At 45.9% G+C, this 20547-nt stretch overlaps 1 protein-coding gene across 3 annotated transcripts in view; it reads right to left on the bottom strand.

The window, feature by feature from the left end:
• The window catches only part of DIS3L2 (DIS3 like 3'-5' exoribonuclease 2), a 241485-nt gene that overhangs the window by 100487 nt on the left and 120451 nt on the right, over positions 1-20547 (bottom strand). For all 3 annotated transcript variants that reach the window (XM_087965561.1, XM_087965559.1, XM_087965560.1), the window contains one exon: positions 8837-8949. In XM_087965561.1, coding sequence (XP_087821687.1) covers positions 8837-8949 — 113 coding nt within the window. The remainder of the gene's footprint in view (positions 1-8836; positions 8950-20547) is intronic.

Raw genomic sequence — 20547 nt, forward strand, 5'->3', positions numbered from 1 at the left:
ACAATTAATAGCACCCTTATTGCCTTGCACGCTCCCGTGTTAGCTGTCGCCCTCTGTTTAATGCCACCTTAAAGCAAAGTTGGCTTGCAAAAAGCCTCAAGCAAATTTGAAGAGAGAGAGAGAAAGAAAATGAAGAAGAATAAGAAGAAGAATCCATCGTCCCCTTGCGTTAAGTTTTGGAAAGGGCCCCCGGGTTCATCTTCACCCCAAGAAGCCTTCATGGGAAAGCTCTTAAAAAATATTTAATCACGTTTGCGGCTTGGCACCCGATTCACCCCAGCTCCATAAATCCACTCTAATTGCCTGGCAGAGGTTGGGAGGAGGAGGGGGAGAGAGAGAGAGAGAGAAAGAGGGAGGGGAGCCTGGCGTGGAGATTGGATGGGAAACGGAGTCGCTTTCCATATGAATCAGCAGGGCTGGTTGAACTGGAATGCCGAATTGCGATAAGCTGGTTCCTCTCGATACAGAAGCCGCCAGCTGTGTTGTTCCAATAACGCCCAACAATGGGAGCCCGGTCATGAATTTACAGGTTTCCTACGTGAGGTTGGGCATGCTTTTGGCCCGACAATGAGAGGCTCTCTCTCTCTCTCCCCCTTGGGAGGAGGGGGCCATGCCCTGGCTGAGAGGGAGGGGGGGGAAGAGTTAAAAAGTCCTCGGAGTTCAGTACTGGATAATCCCAGGGAGGTCACACAGAGGCGGCAGCAGCACGCTGGCTTGGCCGGCATGCTGGGGGATTCTGGGAGTTAAAGTCCGCACATCTTCACGCCACTAAGATGGACACTCACTGGATTCAAGCGGGGGGGGGGGTCAAAGTCAAGGAAATATCAAAAGACTGGTCCATGGTGCCTTTGCTGTGAAAAATTGGGGTGCCGGGAGGGGGGAAGGCACACGGGGAGGGGGGGCTGTGGCCCATTTTGGGACTCCATGGCCTCTGACGTGCCGCCCCCGTGCCTTGTTTTGGCCAGCAAAAATGCTGCAGGAGGCCATCCAGCCATGCTTAAGCAGATGACACATCATCAGAGTTGGACGGGACCTTGAAGGTCATCTAGTCCACCCCGCCCAAGCGGGAGACCCTACACCATTTCTGACAAATGGCAGTCCAGTCTCTTCTTGAAACCCTCCAGGGATGAAGCTCCCACAACTTCCGAGGGCAACTTCTGTTCCATGGGTTGATTGTTCTCCCTGTCAGAAAATTTCTCCTTATTTCCAGGTTGAATCACTCCTGGATCAGTTTCCATCCATTATTTCCTTCTCTGGCCTTCAGGTGCTTTAGAAAATAGCTTGACCCCCTTCCTCCTCTCTGTGGCAGCCCCTCAAATATTGGAAGATGCTCTCCTGTCTCCCCTGGGCCTTCTCTTCCTTAGACTAGCCAGGTCCAGTTCCTGCAACCGTTCTTCATATGTTTTAGCCTCCAGTCCCCTCATCCTCCTGGTTGCTCTTCTCTGCACTCCTTCTAGAGTCTCAACATTTTTTTATAGTGTGGTGACCAAAACTGGACGCAGGACTCTAGGTGTGATCTTACTACAGGGGCAGTGGGGGGGACCATGTGTGCCCGCCCCCGTGCCCCATTTTGGCCGGCAGGGTATTGCAGGATGTGCCCATCCCGTCTCCCCGCACTTTCCCTCCCTCCCTGGCTGGCCCGCAGAGGAGAACTACAATGCTGGTCTGGCCCTCAAAGAAATCCAGTTTGACACCCCTGCCAACGGTGGGGTTTTATCGGTTCGCTGAACCGGCTATTAAAAATGATAATTAGCTACTGGGGTGAACCGGTCAGCAGCCCAACCCTGGATGCCAGGCAGGAGAAGACCTCACCTTAAGTGGTTTCATGGAAAAACACCAAAAAAAAAAAAAAAAAACCGACACCCCTCAACTGGCAGCCTGCCCAGTCCTGCTTAGTTTGGGCTCATTCAGACGCCCAAGGAAAGTCTGACGGCTCTTAGGGATTTCAGAATGTTCTTAGAATCAGAAATAGAGCTGGAAGGGACCTTGGAGGTCTTCTAGTCCAACCCCCTGCTCAAGCAGGAGACCCTATTACCATTTCACACAAATGGCTTCCAATCTCTTTTTTAAAAAAACTTCCAGCAATGGAGCAACCACAACTTCTAGTGGCAAGCAGTTCCACTGGTTAATTGTCCTCACTGTTAGGAAGTTTTTCCTTAGTTCTAGGTTGCTTCTCTCCTTGATAAGTTTCTATCCCTTGTTCCTTGTCCTGCCTTCAGGTGCTTGGGAAAATAGCTTGAGTCCCTTTTCTTTGTGGCAGCCCCTCAAATATTGGAAGACTCCCGTGACGGCAAACGTATGGCACGCATGCCAGAGGTGGCACACAAGGCCTTCTCTGTGGGCCCTCACACCATCACCAGTTGTTCTTCTGGTTTCTGGCATGCCTGCCAGCTGGTCTTTGCGGGCACCAGAGTGCCGGAAAATGGCCCCAAAACCAGGCCGTTTGGGGCTTTTTTTCGGGCCGTTTTTCAGGCCATTTGGGGGCCTTTTTCAGGCCGCTTTTTGGGCCTTTTTCAGGTTGTTTTTCAGGAAGTTTTTGGGCCTTTTCCAGGGCATTTTTGGGTCCTTTTCAGGCCATTTTACAGGCCTTTGGGGGCCTTTTTCAGGTGATTTTGGGGGCCTTTTCAGGCCATTTTTGGGGCCTTTTCAGGCTGCTTTAGAGGCCTTTTAGGGCCTTTTTCAGGCCGTTTTCAGGCCTTTTTCAGGCCATTTTTGGGCCCTTTTCAGGCTGCTTTAGAGGCCTTTAGGGCCTTTTTCAGGCCGTTTTCAGGCCTTCTGGGCCTTTTTGAGGTTGTTTTTCAGGCCATTTTTCGGGCCGTTTTTGGGGCTTTTTCAGGCCTTTTTTCAGGCCGTTTGGGGGGCTTTTTCAGGCCATTTTGGGCCCATTTCAGGCCGCTTTAGAGGCATTTTTGGGCCTTTTTCAGGCTGTTTTCCAGGCCATTTCTGGGCCAAAAAAAACCCCAAAACACCCTCAAAAATGACTACAAAACAGCCCAAAACGCCCTGAAAAACGCCCTGAAAATGGGCCAAAGCTGATTTGAAACCCCCCAAAAAATGCCCAAAAAAACCAGGCATGTGCACGGCACTCCAGCAAACCGCACATTGCACATGTATTCCAATTTGGGAGCTCAGTGCTGAAAAGGTTCGCCATCACTGCCCTAGTCCTTCTTTACTCTAGAGCAGGGGTCTCAACCTGGCAACTTTAAGCCTGGAGGACTTCAACTCCCAGAATTCCCCAGCCAGCTGGCTGGGGAATTCTGGGAGTTGAAGTCCTCCAGGCTTAAAGTTGCCAAGGTTGGAGACCCCTGCTCTAGACTGACCAGACCCAAATCCTGCAACCGTCCTTCCTATATTTTAGTCTCCAGGCCTTTAATCATCTTAGTTGCTCCTCTTTGCACTTTTTCCAAAGCCTCGACATCTTTTTTTGTAATGTGATGACCAAAATTGGATGCAAGTATTCCAGGTATGGCCTTACTAAAGGCTTTATAAAACAGTACTTAACACTTCACGTGATTTTGAATTCTATGCCTCTGTTTATACAACCAAGGATTAAGTTGTGCAAGCTTCATCCCTGGAAACTTTTCAAGAAAAGACTGGACTGCCACCTGTCAGAAATGGTATTAGGTACTCTGCTGCTTGGGCCAGGGGTTGGACTAGATGACCTACAAGGTCCCTTCCAACTCCGTTCATCTGTATCTGTACTTTCTTTGGATGGGGGTCTTAAGAGGGTTTCCCATTGCAAGAGCCTGAAAGAAGCAGGCAAATCTGTTTCACCAGCCAAATCCTTCGGCTCTTCGAAGTTCCCTTTCTTTTTCCTTTTTTTCCTTTTTGGCTATTTCTTTTGGTCTCAGCACTTCCACGAATTCAGACTTCGATCCCCTCTTTGTTATTCCGCCCATCCTTATCAAAACATCGACACCCTGACAACCTGCTGGGGTCAGACTGGAGCTCCTGAAGGCCCTTGGACTCAACCCGAAAGACCAGCTTTCCAGGGCCATCTTTGATCTCAGAGTTTAAAAAGACAAACCCGCAAAATATGACGGGAGATTTATGGCTGAACTTCCCCACTCCAAAGGATTTCACACCTAAAACAACAGGCTGGGATGTGCCAGAAAGGGAGAAAAACTGTTTAGGTTTGCCTGCTTTGTAGAATCTGATACACTCGGGTTTCTTTTGAGACAGATTTGCACTCTTTCCAAGCAAGCCTTTCGCCTTTTACACCACTGCCCAGGCAGGCAATTCGAGAGAATTAATTTATGCAAAGCTATTCAACTTTCTCTACTGCCCCCACCTCAGAGCACTGAGCCCTATATATGCCAGATTTCCTATAAGTCGCATATAACTGCATTCAATTTTGGTCGCCACAATATATATATAAAAGATGTTGAGACTCTGGAAAGAGTGCAGAGAAGAGCAATAAAGATGATTAGGGGGGAACTGGAGGCTAAAACATAGGAAGAACAATTGCTGGAATTGCGTATGTCTGGTTTAATGAAAAGAAGGACTAGAGGCTGACATGATAGCAGTCTTCCAATATCTCAGGTGCTGCCCCAAAGAAGAGGGGGTCAATCTATTCTCCAAAGCCCCTGAGGGCAGGACAAGAAGCAATGGGTGGAAACTAATCAAGGAGAGAAGCAACTTAGAACTAAGGAGAAATTTCCAGGCAGTGGGAACAATGAACCAGTGAAGGAGAAGAATTAGAGAATAGAATAGAATAGAATAGAATAGAATAGAATAGAATAGAATAGAATAGAATAGAATAGAATAGAATTAGAAAATAGAATAAAATCAAATCAGAGAATCGAATCAGAGAATCGAATTAGAGAATCGAATTAGAGAATTGAATTAGAGAATAGGAGAATAGAATAGAATAGAATTAGAGAACAGAATAGAATTAGAGAATAGAATAGAATTAGAGAACAGAATAGAATTAGAGAATAGAATAAAATTAGAAAATAGAATAAAATAGAATAGAATAGAATAGAATAGAATAGAATAGAATAGAATAGAATTAGAAAATAGAATAAAATCGAATCAGAGAATCGAATCAGAGAATCGAATTAGAGAATCGAATTAGAGAATTGAATTAGAGAATAGGAGAATAGAATAGAATAGAATTAGAGAATAGAATAAAATTAGAAAATAGAATAGAATAGAATAGAATAGAATAGAATAGAATAGAATAGAATAGAATAGAATAGAATAGAATAGAATAGAATAGAATAGAATAGAATGAGAGAGAGAGAGAGAAAGAGAGAGAGAGGGAGAGACTTTTGGCTTCATGCAAGGAAAGCAGCAGAAGCAGCAGAAGTCTTTCTTTCTCTCCCCAAACTCCGCCCAAAAGGACTTGTTGAGCGGGTGCAGCCTCTTGGAGCAGGAGGCCTTGCAGGGTCCCAAAGACTCATTTCTGGCGGAGTTTGGGGAAGAGAAAGAAAGACCTTTGCTGCTTTCCTTGCGTGCATCCAAAAGCAGGAGAAGAAAGAAGCGGAAAGAAGCAGCCCGATGGCCAGGCCAGGCGTGTGGGGCGAGTGGGACAAGTCCCCCCCTCCACCCTTCCCCCCCTCCCCTCACTACCTTGTGTTGTTCACAATGCAAGCCACGACGCAAGCCTTATGTTTTCCTGGGCCATGTGGGCGGTGCAGCCTTGTGTTCCCACGCAGCCTGGATTAATTGCTTTGGGGGGAGACACTTTTCTGCGGACCAGCAAAATTTTCTCATGGACCACCAGTGGTCTCTGACCCACTGGTTGGCGACCACTGAATTAGAGGATAGAATTAGAGGATAGAATTAGAGGATAGAATTAGAGGATAGAATTAGAGGATAGAATAGAATTAGGGAATAGAATTAGAGGATAGAATAGAGAATAGAACACTGGAAGTTTTTAAGGAGAGACTGGACAGCCATTTGTCTGGAATAGTATACAGTGTCCTGCTTGAGCAGGGGGCTGGACTAGAAGACCTCCAAGGTCCCTTCCGACTCTTGTTCTTCTGTTAAGCCAGGGCTTTAATGCTACATGGCTGCAGTCCCTTCTTTCTTTCCCCAGAGACACATCGGTGAAAGAATAAATTATCTACTTAGAGGAATTCACGCTTTGACAATGTTTTGGGGTACTTTTGCTTACTAATCCTTCACTTTTGCACCGTGGAATGAGAAGGCTGCTCGTTTACACTTTTTCCAAAGAACCGTAGGTTAGGATTTTGCTTTTAAGGGATTATAGGGATTATAGGATTTGAAGTGCAAAATATCCAGAATGCATCAGGTCAAGAAGAAAAATGATAAACCTTTGCTGCCAAATTACCGGGTGCAGAATTAATCGTAATCCATGCTTTAATTTTACAAGAGGATGCCATACATTTCCTACACAGGTTGTAGCCCTCGACTTACAACAGGTCATTTAGTGACCGTTCGGCCCTGAGGAAAAAAAATTACTTAGGACAGTTGTTCACACTTACGACTGTTGCAGCCTCCCCCATGGTCACAGAATGAGACGCACCGACTCCTGTTTATGATGGCCACTGTGTCCTGTGGGGGGGTGGGGTGTCATGCGATCCCCTCTGGCGGCCTCCTGACGAGCAAAATCCATGGGGAAGCCAGATTCACTGAACGACGGTGTTGCTCACTTAACGACTGCAGCGATTTGCTTAACGGCGGTGGCAAGAAAGGTTGCACAAACGGGACAAAACTCACTGCATTGTCTCGCTGAGCAACAGAAATGCTGGGCTCCATAATTATATAATCAGAGTTGGAAGGGACCTTGTAGGTCATCTAGTCCAACCCCCCGCCCAAGCAGGAGACCCTACACCATTTCTGACAAATGGCAGTCCAATCTCTTCTTGAAAGTGTCAAGTGATGGCACTCCCACAATTTCCGAGGGCAACTTCTGTTCCATGGGGTTGATTGTTCTCCCTGTCAGAAAGTTTCTCCTTAGTTAGTTCCAGGTTGAATCTCTCCTTGATCAGTTTCCATCCATTGTTTCTGGTGCTTTAGAAAATAACTTAGAATAAAACAGATTAATAGCATTGGAAGGGATCTTGGAGGTCATCTAGTCCAACCCCCCCGCCCAAGCAGGAGACTCTACACCATTTCTGACAGATGGCAGTCCAGTCTCTTCTTGAAAGCTTCCAGGGATGAAACTCCCACACCTTCTGAAGGCAACTTCTGTTCCATGGGGTTGATTGTTCTCACTGTCAGGAAAAAATTCCTCCTTGTTGAATTCCAAGTTGAATCTCTCCTTGTTCAGTTTCCATCCACTGTTCCTTATCTGGCCTTCGGGTGCTTTGGAAAATAGCTTGACCCCCCCTCCTCCTCTTTGTGGCAGCCCCACAGGACTACCTGAATACATTTGCCTGTGCTATATTCTGAGTTCATATCCATGAGAAATCAATGCAGGAATGCAGGATAGCTCACCAGTTGAAGATGTTTATTAACCCCGGCGGCCATTTTAGAATCACCTTTAAATGCCGAGGTTTCCAAGCGATGCTAATTGAACGCTGTTTAAACGAGCTAAAAACGTCGCTAAAATGTCATTTTGCTTAATGATCTTCCCCGAGCGGCTTCCACAAGCCCAGCACTCGGTCGCTACATGGTTAAGGGTGGAAAAAGGAGTTGCACCCCCCTCTCCATTCCACCCCACCCCCCAAAATAAGCAATCAATGGGAGAATGGAGTTATGGAATATTGGCACCATCGCTCCCCCCAAAAAGGAAGATCTGTCAATCAACAGGAAAAGACAGCCAATAATATTGGAACTTGCAGGCCCTGGCAAAGGAAGGGAAATGGGAGGGAATGGTCAGATTGGGAAAGAGGAGAAATTGCCAAGGCTTGTGAAGAGCCAGGAAGGATTATTCTGGAATATTATTGGGGGTGGGATTCGTGTGTGTGTGTGTGTGTGTGGTGTGTGGTGTGTAACAGCCTTAAGCAAATGGCATCAGATTTTAAGTTTGGCCTTCAGAAGAGAGAAAATACAGTGGAAAGTAAGAAGAGTTACGGGCTACTCATCCCAAGCAACTTAAATTTAGGAATAAATGTACAGATTCACAAAGTTGGAAGGGACCTTGTAGGTCATCTAGCCCAACCTCCCACCCAAGCAGGAGACCCTGCCCCATTTCTGACCGAAAGCAATCCAGTCTCTTCTTGAAGGCTTCCAGGGATGAAGACCCCACAACTTCTGAAGGCAAGTCATTGCACTGAATATAGATTAACAGAGTTGGAAGGGACCTTGTAGGTCATCTAGTCCAACCCACCGCCCAAGCGGGAATCCCTACACCGTTTCTGACAGATCTCTTCTCTTCTTGAAAGCCTCCAGGGATGAAGCTCCTACAACTTCCGAAGGCAAGCTGAATAAAGGAAATGCATGAAAAGAAGATCACTGGGGAACGAGTCCTTCTCCACCAGTCCAGGCAGTCTTCGGCTTACAACAGTTCGTTTAGTGACCGTTTGAAGTTACAACGGGGACTGAAAAAAAGTGACTTGTGAGCGTTTTTCACACTTACGACCACTGCAGCCATCCCCGTGGTCACACGATCAAAAATTCAGACGCAACCGACGGTCGTAATTATGACGGTCACAGAGTCCCCTTTTGCGACCTTCCGAGGAGCAAAAATCAGTGAGAAAGCCAGGTTCACTTCACAAACGGGTGACTAACTCAATACCTGCAGTGATTCACTTAACAACGGTGGCTGGAAAGAGGGTAACATGGGACACAACACTGATTTAACCAATTCCTCACTTAGCAACATACATTCTGGGCTCAATTACGGCCGTACGCTGAGGACGACCTGCATTCAAAAAAAGGCTGAGCCTTCTCTGGCTTTGAGGCCTCTGAAGGCCCTTCTCACCTTTTGCACCAGGTAAACGCTTGTGGCTCTCTCGCTCGCCACGTCATCTAGGACGGTGCCTTCCGGGACGAAATAACTCACGTCCGCGATGTGCACCCCGACTTCGAAGTTCCCTGAAAGGGACAAAGAGAGAACATTCGTTATTCCTGGCTGCTGCGGCATGCTGGGAGTTGAAGTCCACACACCTGAAAGTTGACCGGGGTGAAGAACACGGCGTGATATCACACAACTAGCTCGACTAGCATCGCTACGAAACTATGTGGTCGGGCTTAGCTTTTGGGGGGAGAAAAATAAGGGGGAGGGGATTTGTGCCTCTGCCTACCAGCATCCATTAGTATTCCTCTGGCTAGTGTACTGTCAGCGTGTGTGAGAGAGAGTTGAGGGCTGTTTGGAAACTGAAGCAGTATTTGCTGTGTGAACAAGAAGGAGACAGCAAGGAGCCTCGGCGTGGCTTAGCTCAACTGTTCTGTACTAAAGCTGCTTGCGGCTGTGAAACTGAAACCGAAACTCCTCTCCTTTGCTTGGGTTTTGCATTTGGAACATATTTCCTTTCAGGTGGGGAGGCGGAGTAGAACTCCTTAGCATCAGAGCATGTTAATAATAATATAATATAGGAAATATTAATGCTCTGATAGTCATATTTTCAGGGGATGTCATCCACCGACTAACCTCACTTGCACGCGTCACCCCTTTACACTGTCAGAGGCCTTCAGAAACTACTTCTTCTACAGCCGGCAAGGCCTTCCTGAAGGCCTTCTGCAGTGGATAATGAAGCTTTGGATCGATCCAGAGCTTTGTTACCGGCTACAGAGGCCTTCAGGAAAGCCTTGCCAGCCTTGCTGGCTACAGAAGAAATGGACTGGCAAGGCAGGTATCGGGGGGTGCAAAACCTGGCTACACCTGTCCAAAGGTAAGTCTCAGGACTCCACAGTCGGATCTTGTTCATCCCCGGCCGGCGGGTCTATTGGCATCACGAGGTCCACACCGTCTGGGAGCCTCCAACCCTGCCCGGCTGTTCATCGCCGGCTCAGTGGGTCTCCCGACAAGGAGGGCATCCCGAAATTCCCCGAAATTACTGAAGTCACGTGAGCCCTATCGTTGGTGGCGGGCTCTGAGGTAAGTACTGCCACATTCGGAGCCTGACAGTAAGTAGTAGGGCAGCTCTACCCCACTCATCCCCACCCTAGCTTAATTTTTACTCGTCCACTCTGGAGTGGATGGGATCTTAATTAGGGCTTATTTTGGGGGGGGGCGTAGGGCTTATATTGGGTGCACGTGTAAAAATCAAGCTAGGACTTACTTTCAGGATAGGCCATATTTTCAGGGAAACGGTATTTATTCTGTCGTGTTTATGTAGTGTATGTTGGAGGCGGTGACCCTTTGAGAGCTGTATGCAATGAACATTTCATTTCAACGCAGGCCGATTACTGTACATTCAAATGGACAATAAAGTTATTCTAAGTCTAAGACAGCCTAATAATCCGACTTAAAGAGACCGAAGTTAAGCAACGCTGCTCTTAGGCAGACGGCTGCGGGCCCGTCGAGTCAAAAACCAGGCCATCAATCCTCGAGAACAAAAGTTTTTAATCTTGCAAAAAAAGCAGCGGGAGCCAAACGGTTGCAAAAGGCTGAGGGGGAGGGAGAGAGAGAGAGAAAAGAGAAGAAAAAAAAACCTCTCCTTTTTGAAATCCCACTTCTCATCTCTTGACCCCAGAGGATAAATATTGACGGAAGGAAAAAGAGAAGGCCGTGACATCATGGCATTCGCGGCAGCCTCAATCCGAGCTGCGGCCTCTTGAACGGGCCTGAACTCCGTGTCCTCAGCCGTATGTTGACAAACCGAAGCGCGCGATCTCATTCCGGGAGATAATCAAACACGGAAGCTGCCAAGCTAAACTCTCCTTTTACCCCATTTACGCTCAGGATTCCCATCAGAGGTTTTGAAAAGCACAGGGGGGGGGGCTGCCCAGAGCCTCCGCCCTCTTCCTTTCACACTTGAACTCGTGAAAAGAAAAAAGAAAAGAAAAAACCCTTTATTTAGTTCCATCTCTAGACCGCACGTGAAAAGCAACGGGGGCTAAGATTCAAATCCCGCTAAAGATTCGCCCTTTCCCGAGCTGGCAGATCGGACAATGAGGCTCAGAGAGATTGGGGAATACGATCTAAACTCTCTTTTTTAAAAAAAAAAGAAAGAAAGAAAAAAGCTGGCTACGTAAAACTTATCATTTTATCCACCAATTAATAACTGTCAATAATGGTCCTTCCATCTCCCACTCCATCCAATAACCATTGACGAGGCGACTAGGACAGGAAGCGAAATGTTTTTTTTTCTTCCTCAAAAAATTTCAGTCCGGTTTAGTGGTGGGATTCAACCGGTTATGTGAGCCCGGTACGTGTCAACTCGTAAAGCATGCCTGTTTCCAAGTTGCCGTAAGCAAGGGGGGAGGGAGGGGCGAACCAGAAGTACATTCCACACTTATCTTACAAAGATTGTAGCCTAGGCTACCGGATCTTCTACCCACAGAAAATCTTTCATTAGAGAATGTGATTGATGACACTCAGCCCATGAACGTGTTTTGTTGGAGAATCTGATTTATGACACACCCGGTGGGGAGGCGGGAAACAGGTGACCGTGAATTACATGTGCTTCAACTGGGATAATGCCAACGTGTTGCTCCTAATAAACCTTTTGGATTCTTTTTATCCCTGGAACCCTGACAGCAAGCCCACTCTGACACATGTAATTAATTCAAAGTCACCTGTGACCCTGTTTCCCCTCCCTCCTGCCTGGATGTGTCATACATCAGATTCTCCAACAAAGCACGTTCATGGGCTATTTGAAAACAGCTCTAGAACTTACCTCATCACTGCAGGCCCAGTGAGTAAAACAGCGGAGAGGCATGACAATCTGTCCTGCTGTGTGGCCCACACCTATCAGCTGGGCTTCAAACAAAGGAAATAGACAAGCGCAGGGGTAGGTGGACAGGGCCAACTCATCGCCAGAACTACTGGTTTGCCCGAACCGGTCCGTACTGGCTGAATCCCACCCCTGGTCTGGTTGCCTTTTCAAAATGGCGTGGAGACAATAACTTGGTCCTCAACACCAATAAGACCAAGGGGCTTATAGTGGACTATATAGAAGGAACAGATCAGACATCCAGCCCTTGCTTATCCATGGAGACCGAGGGAAGCAAGTGGCCGATTTCAAGTTTCTGGGTGTTTACCATAAAAGAGGACCTGACCTGGGGGGGTCACATTGCAGCCCTGGTCAAAAGGGCCCAGCAGAGATGATACCACCTGAGGCTTCTCAGGAAACAACTGGATGGAAAACTGCTGGAGACCTTCTACCGCTGCACCATGGAGAGTATCTTAACTTACTGCACCTCTGTATGGTTTGCCAATTGCACAGAGGCAGATAGGAAAGCACTCCAGAGGGTTAACGTCATTGCCCAGAGGATCACTGGTTGCCCTCTCCCCTCTTTGGAAGAGTTTTAGAGCTCCCGCTGCCTTAAGAAAGTTCAAAACATTCTCAAAGATCCATCTCATCCTGGGAACCCTTGTTTTGAACTATTACCACCTGGCAGACGGTACAGGATAATAATAAAAACCAGGACAAATAGGCTGAAAAACAGCTTCTATCCCAGGGCAGTAGCTCTGTTGAATTCTACTGTTTAGTGCAATATTAATCGAATATCAGGGGTTTTCAATTCAATGTGTGGAGTGTGAAGGATGTGTGTTTGTGTTGATTTTCATGGTCATGATGTGCCCTGAAGATGGTGTTTGGTTTCGTTGTACGAGGTGCAATGACAATAAAGTAAACTAAACTAAAAATACAAAACCGCTTTTGAGACGACGGTGAGCTGAACGACGGAGAATCTTCATAGACACAGAAGGCAAAGAAATTACAGGTAGATCTTGCAAAATGCTGCTTCTCTATCTACCTTGGTTGTGTAAATAGAGGCACAGAATCAAACTCACGTGAAGGATCAGTACCGCTTTATAAAGACTCAGTAAGGCCACACCTGGAATGCTGCATCCAGTTTTTGGTCACCAGGTTACAAAAAAGATGTCGAGAATTTTGGGGAAAATGCAGAGAAGAGCACCTAAGATGATTAAAGACACGCAGTCCTAATTATCCTCTGTTGGATGGCAGAACCAAACCAGAGAGTTATAGAGGTGCAGATGACAGACTCAATCATTCCTCTGTAGAATTTACAGATTAACAGAGTTGGAAGGGACCTTGTAGGTCATCTAGTCCAATCCCCCTGTCTGTATCAGCAGCTCCTTGGGCAGTTTGAGCTTCCTGAGTTGGCGCAGAAAGAACATTCTTTGTTGGGCTTTTTTGATGACGTTTTTGATGTTAGGTGTCCATTTTAGGTCACGTGTGTGCGGGAGATGTGCGTGCATGCGCAGAGGGGTGTGGGGTGTGTGGGGGTCACGCGTGCATGCACAGGTGGACATGGGGGTTGTGTGCGCATTGCATTATGGGTGCAGGCACGCATGTGTGGGCACACACACTTCCAGCACGCGACGACAAAAAGGCTAGCCATCACTGCTACAGATCAAAGTGTATCGAGTGACTAGAGGCAAAGACTATATGGTGTAACTAGGAGAATAACGGTTATACCTACGACGTACAATATTATGTATATTCAAAAGAGATGACATTGTATAATTATGAGAATGATAGTCATCATCAGGGTGTATAATACTATGTACACTTAAAAAAGACTCGATATAGACAGTATATCCTGTCGTTGCGGAAATGGAAATGTGACGCATAATAAAGGAAAAATGTATAATAAAAAAATAATGAAGAAAGAAAGAAAGAAAGAAAGAAAGAAAGAAAGAAAGAAAGAAAGAAAGAAAGAAAGAAAGAAAGAAAAAAGAGAAAGGGAAGGAAGGAAAGAAGGAAGGAAGGAAAGAAAGAAAGAAAAAGAAAGGAAAGAAGGAAAGGAAAGGAAGAAAGAAAAAGAAAGGAAAGAAAGAAAGAAAGAAAAAGAGAAAGAAAAGAGAGAAAAAGAAAGAAAGAAAGAAAGAAAGAAAGAAAGAAAGAAAGAAAGAAAGAAAGAAAGAAAGAGAAAGGAAGGAAGAAAAGGAAGGAAAGAAAGGAAATAGAAAGGGAAGGAAGGAAGGAAAGAAGGAAGGAAGGAAGGAAGGAAAGAAAAAAAGAAAAAGAAAGGAAAGAAGGAAAGAAAGAAAAAGAAAGGAAAGGAAAGAAAGAAAAGAGAAAGAAAGAAAAAGAAAGGAAAGAAGGAAAGAAGGAAAGAAAGAAAGAAAGAAAGAAAGAAAGAAAGAAAGAAAGAAAGAAAGAAAGGAAAAGAAAGAAAGGAAAGAAGGAAAGGAAGAAAAAAAAGAAAGGAAAGAAAGAAAGAAAAGAAAAAAGAAAAGAAAGAAAAAGAAAGGAAAGAAGGAAAGGAAGAAAAAGAAAGAAAGGAAGGAAGGAAGGAAGAAAGGAAGGAAGGAAGGAAGGAAGGAGGAATGGTTTAAAAAACACACCTAGGCAAAGGGTTTGGAAGCAAGCTGAGATTTCAACTTCTTCACTGATGATCTCACCTCCCCGAAACAGCAGCTGCCCAGCGAGGTCCCATTTTCTTTTTTATTACAGAAAAGAGAGGGAGGGAGAAAGGAAGAAAGGAAGGAGGAGGCTCGTCTTTAATTTGTTCATACCCTGCCAAAAAATCGCCAGCGCAGCAATCTAAAAGTTCGAGTTCCACTATTAAGATTTAAGAAAGAGACCTTGAAGTTCAGGGAACAGCGTGAGAAGGAGGTGGGGGTGGAAAGGAAGACCCCACTGCTGGGATTAAATTCCCATTTTATTATTATTCTCCCCCCCCCCCCAAGGCAAACGAATAAAGCAGAAGGATGCATTGTGTAAGGACAGGTTCGGAGCTTGGAGATCCCCATTATAATGTGGAGTCTGACCGGACCGGTGGAGGTATTCTACCGGTTTGGCCCGGTTCAGCCAAACTGGTAGCGCTGAGGATCAGCTGTGAGCGAAACGCTTCACTCCGACGATCAGCTACTGTAGTCGTAAGTCGAGGACAACCTGTATTAAGGTCAACACCGGACAATACTGTAAATAATATTCCCTTTAGCCAAGAGGGAAAAGATCCAACTTTGAAGGTGTAATTATTTTTTATTTCATTTTCAATTGTAGAAACTTTTCAAATGTGATAAATACTTCAATACCAATAGAAGACAATTGTTTGTTGTAGCTTAGCGTTGAAATATGGGTGCTCTCTGAGCTTGGTTTATTTATTTTTTTCATTTATTTATTACCCAGCTAGGTAATACCCTGTTTCTCCAACAATACGGCCTCCCCCAATAGGAAGTCCCAGCATGTTTTATAGGCATGAAATGAAATTAAGCCCCTCCCCCCCAATTAAGGCCTATATTAAAACATGCGAAATGGGGGGGAATGGTGGGGAGGCTTGCCGTTAGGTAGTACTTTTGTTGCACACCCGGATATGGTGCTGTCTGCATTGACCCCGATACGAAGTGCCCCACCAACGCCGAGGTCAACATCCAAGCCGTTGCCGCCTGCCCAAAGATGCAAAGGGGGGAATTAAGTCACCCCAAAAGACGGCCTAGCCATTTTTTCGGGGCTCAAAAAAAAATAAGACCCGGCCTTATTATATGAGAAACACGGTATAATCAGTGCTGGAGGAGGAGGAGGAGGAGGTGGACTGTGGGATCCTTGGTCCTCTCTTATCTTGGTTGTTTACTTGTAGACATTTCATTGCCCAACATCAGTGATCAAAGGGAGAAAGATTTATTCTGTTTATATACAAATGACTTGCCCTGTTGTGTTGGTCAAAAAAGCTAAGAGTAAACAACTACAACCTAAACAAGGGACCAACAACAACACTCCCACCAATATTGATAGGACAAGCGCCTGTAGTGTGGCAAAACCCCTTCCCTTCTAAGCACTGATGGTGTTACCTAGGTCGGTAATAAAATGTCTGCAAAAAAACAACAACCAAGTTTAGAGAGTACAAAGGACCCCAAAGACATCATTCTCCTCCTCCTCCTCCTCCTCCTTCCCTTCCTCCCTCCCTCCCTCCTCCTTCTCCCTACAAACCCAACTCCCTTCTAGCACTGATCATGTTACCTAGTTGGGTAATGAAATGTCTGCAAGAAAACAACCAAGCTTAGAGATCACCAAGGACCCCAAAAACGCTGTCGTCCTCCTCCTCCTCCTCCCTCCTCTCTGCAAAGCCCACTCCCTCCCAGCACTGATGGTGTTACCTAGTTGGGTAATGAAATGTCTGCAAGAAAACAACCAAGCTTAAAAGAGCACCAAAGACCCCAGAAACAAACCAGCAAACAAAAGATCAAAGTTAGATGATATCCCCCTGGGAAAGGGACGTATGATCGGACTATTTAATGATGATTTAGTTTACTGTTACTTAAATCTCTGGATGGACAGTTCCTTCTGCAAGTTCATTAAAGGATCTCCTGCTGTTTTTTTCTTAGCTAGTCGAGCCTCCACATCATCTCTGTTATCTTGCAGTCTAGAAAGACAGATGAGGAAATGGCTTCTTCTAGTGCAAGACTCGGCTCATTAGTAACCCTTAACGTTTTAGTTGATGGCAACTATTTTCATTTCGCAGGAGGAGTTAATATGTTGTTGCTGGTGAGCTGTACAGCATTTGCAATTTTGGTCACCGCATTACCCCCAAAAAAGATGTTGAGACTTTGGAAAAAGTGCAGAGGAGAGCCGCAAAGGGCTAGAGGCTAAAACGTAAGAAGGACGGTTGCAGGACCTGGGTACGTCTAGTTTAATGAAAAGAAGAACTAGGGGTGGCATGATAGCAGTCTTCCAATATTTGAGGGGCTGCCCCAAAGAAGAGGGGGTCAAGCTATTCTCCAAAGCTCTAGAAGGCCAGACAAGAAGCAATGGATGGAAACTACTCAAGGAGAGAAACAACCTGGAATTAAGGAAAAACTTACCTTACATGAGGACAATTAAATAGTGGAACTACAGTACTTGCCACCAGACATTGTAGAGCAGGGGTCTTCAACCTTGACAGCTTGAAGACTTGTGGACTTCAACTCCCAGAATTCCTCCTCCAGCCATGTTAGCTCAGGAATTCTGGGAGCTGGAAGTCCACAAGTCTTAAACTTACCAAGTTTGAAGACCCTTGTGATAGATGATAGATAGATGATAATACATACATACATAATAGATACAGTGATAGATAGATAGGTATATAGGTATGTAGGTACAGAGAGAGAGAGAGAGAGAAGAGAGAGAGAGAGAGATGATAAATAGATAGGTGATCGGTGATAGATACAGAGGTCTTCAAATTTGACAGCTTTAAGACTGGTGGACTTCAACTCCCAGAATTCCTCCTCCAGTCCATGTTAGCTCCAGGAATTCTGGGAGTTGGAAGTCCACAAGTCTTAAACTTGCCAAGTTTGAAGACCCTTGTAGAGCTTTTTAAGAGAGAGCCACTTATCAGATTGACAGGGGAATACAAGAAGACTCCTAAGGTCCTTCCAACCCTTTGATACAATGATTCTGTCATAGATAAATAAGATACATGATGGGTGGATGGATGGATGGATGGATGGATGGAACAGCTTTGCCTTCAGAAGTTGTGAGAGCTCCATCACTGGAGGCTTTTAAGAAGAGACTGGACAGCCACTTGTCTGGAATGACATAACTTTTTTTGGCTCCTTTGCCAAAAATTGTGCACACATTTGCGCGCTCGCGCTCGCGTGCCAGCACCCAGAAGGCAACGTGCGCCCCCCATGCCCCCTACGCATGTGAACGCAATCCCCACCCCTGCTGCTCCCTTACCTGCACTGCGCCTCACAGCTGATTTTTGGCTGCTTTGAGGCCTTTTTCAGCCTCCCAGAGGCTTGAGGAAGGCTTCTGCAGGCTTCTGCAGGCTTTGCAGGCCGAAAACTAGGCACTTCTGGTATTTCCGGAAACACAGGAAGTGACGAAATGGGCCTAGTTTTCGGCCTGCAAAGCCTGAAGAAGAAGCCTTCCTCAAGACTCCGGGAGGCTGAAAAAGCCATCAAACCCACCGAAAATCATCTGTGAGGCATGAGTTTGGCTGCAGCTCGCGTGCCGGCACAAATGGCTCTGCGTGCCACCTGTGGTATGCATGCCATAGGTTCGCCACCATGGGTCTAGGGTCTCCTGCTTGAGCAGGGGGTTGGACTAGAAGACCTCCAAAGTCCCTTCCAGCTCTATTCGGATTGATTGAATCAGGAGACAGTCTGAGATACACGGAATACCTCTAAATGTTTTACGGTACATTATCAAAGGTTTTGATACTCAACAGCAGGGTAAGTATAACTGTAAAACTCTTCTCTACCCCAACGTATTTGCTTAAGCAGAAAAGAAAGGTGGGGTTTTTTTTTGTTTTGCTTTAAGAGTTTTTTGGGCGAAAGCTGGGCTCCGCTACCGATTTCAAATGATCTGAACCGAAGACGGGGACAGGGGCACCCTGTTCCTACAACTTCAATATCTATCTGACCACGGTTTTGCTCTTGGCACCGGTTGTTGGACCTCAAGATACTGCAGGCTCCCTGAGTTGTAACTCCCTAGCTTTTGAAAGAGATCCCGCTGACGGGTTTTTTGGGCAAGGAGGAGGGGAACTTTTCAATTGTGCGTGAGATTGCAAGTCTACACACTTTCGTTTTCAATTAGCGCTCGGCTCCAGGGGCAGGGAAACACTCTCTGTTGGAAGGAGAAACGAGAAAGCTGGATTAGAGCTTCTTTTAAGAATCCTTTCTACCAGTTTTTCTTATCCGTCCATCCGTCGAGACGCAGATGCAGGCGGTTCTTGGCTTACGACCAACGAAGCGTGCCCCAATTTACGATTTGGCTTGGCACTGTTGTTAAGTGAATCGCTACAGTTGCCACAGTTGAATTAGAATAATAGGATGGTAGAATAACAGAATTTGAAGGGAGCTTGGAGGCTTTCTCGTCCAAGCCCCCTGCTCAAGCAGGAAACCCAATTTCATTTCAGACAAATGGCTGTCCCGTCTCCTCTTAAAAACCTCCCGTGATGAAACACCCACAAAAGGAAGAAAAGAAGGGGGAGGAAAAGGAAAGGAAGAGGAGGAGGAAGAAGAGGAGAAAGAAAAGGAGAAGGAAGAGAAGGAGAATAAGAAAGAAAAGAAGAAAAGGAACATAATGAGAGGGAGGAAAAGGAGGAGGAGGAGGGAGAGAGGAGGAGAAAGAAGAGGAGAAAGAAAAGGAGGAGGAAGAGAATAAGAAAGAAAAGAAGAAAAGGAAAAGGAACAAAATGAGAGGGAGGAAAAGGAAGAGGAGGAGGGAGAGAGGAGGAGGAAGAAGAGGAGAAAGAAAAGGAGAAGGAAGAGAATAAGAAAGAAAAGAAGAAAAGGAAAAGGAACAAAATGAGAGGGAGGAAAAGGAAGGGGAGGAGGGAGGGAAGAGAAGGAAGAAGAGGAGAAAGAAAAGGAGAAGGAAGAGAAGGAGAATAAGAAAGAAAAGAAGAAAAGGAAAAGGAACAAAATGAGAGGGAGGAAAAGGAAGAGGAGGAGGGAGAGAGGAGGAGGAAGAAGAGGAGAAAGAAAAGGAAAAGGAAGAAAAGGAGGGGAGGAAAAGGAAGAGGAAGGGAGGAGAAGGAATAAGGGGAGAAAGAAAAGGAAAAGGAAGAAAAGGAGGGGAGGAAAAGGAAGAGGAAGGGAGGAGAAAGAAGAAGAGGAGAAAGAAAAGGAGAAGGAAGAAAAGGAGGGGGAGGAAAAGGAAGAGGAAGGGAGGAGAAGGAATAAGGGGAGAAAGAAAAGGAGAAGGAAGAAAAGGAGGGGGAGGAAAAGGAAGAGGAAGGGAGGAGAAGGAATAAGGGAGAAAGAAAAGGAGAAGGAAGAAAAGGAGGGGAGGAAAAGGAAGAGGAAGGGAGGAGAAGGAAGAAGGGGAGAAAGAAAAGGAGAAGGAAGAAAAGGAGGGGGAGGAAAAGGAAGAGGAAGGGAGGAGAAGGAATAAGGGGAGAAAGAAAAGGAAAAGGAAGGGGGAGGAAAAGGAAGAGGAAGGGAGGAGAAAGAAGAAAGAGAAAGAAAAGGAGAAGGAAGAAAAGGAGGGGAGGAAAAGGAAGAGGAAGGGAGGAGAAAGGAATAAGGGAGAAAGAAAAGGAGAAGGAAGAAAAGGAGGGAGGAAAGGAAGAGGAAGGGAAGAAGAAGAGGAGAAAGAAAAGGAGAAGGAAGAAAAGGAGGGGAGGAAAAGGAAGAGGAAGGGAGGAGAAAGAAGAAGAGGAGAAAGAAAAGGAGAAGGAAGAGGAGGCGAATAAGAAAGAAAAGAAGAAAAGGAAAAGGAAGAAAGGGAAGGGGAGGAAAAGGAAGAGGAAGAGGGTGGGAGGAGAAGGAAGAAGAGAAAGAAAAGGAGAAGAGGAGGAGAATAAGAAAAGAAGAAAAGGAAAAGGAACAAAATGAGAGGGAGGAAGAGGGAGGGGGAGAAGGAAGAAGAGGAGAAAGAAAAGGAGGAGGAGAATAAGAAAAAGGAAATGGAAGGGGAGGAAGTGGAGGGAGGAGGAGGAGGAGGAGGGAAGCAACCAATACAGTTGGACTCTATTCCTGTTCCCGGAAAAATAACATTTGTCCATTGTCCATTGTCCAGGGTTATCCCAGAGATTTTAGGTGAGATGGTGTGTGTGTGTGTGTGTGTACAGAAATTTGATAAATCAATCAATCGACAAAAGAAGGCTCAGAAAGAGGCCTTCGTCGTGCAG

The sequence above is a fragment of the Notechis scutatus genome, chromosome 4 (assembly GCF_049901735.1).
Source record: "Notechis scutatus isolate UNSWTSFEM ecotype Mainland chromosome 4, rNotScu1.2, whole genome shotgun sequence".
Taxonomy (NCBI): Eukaryota; Metazoa; Chordata; class Lepidosauria; order Squamata; family Elapidae; genus Notechis; species Notechis scutatus.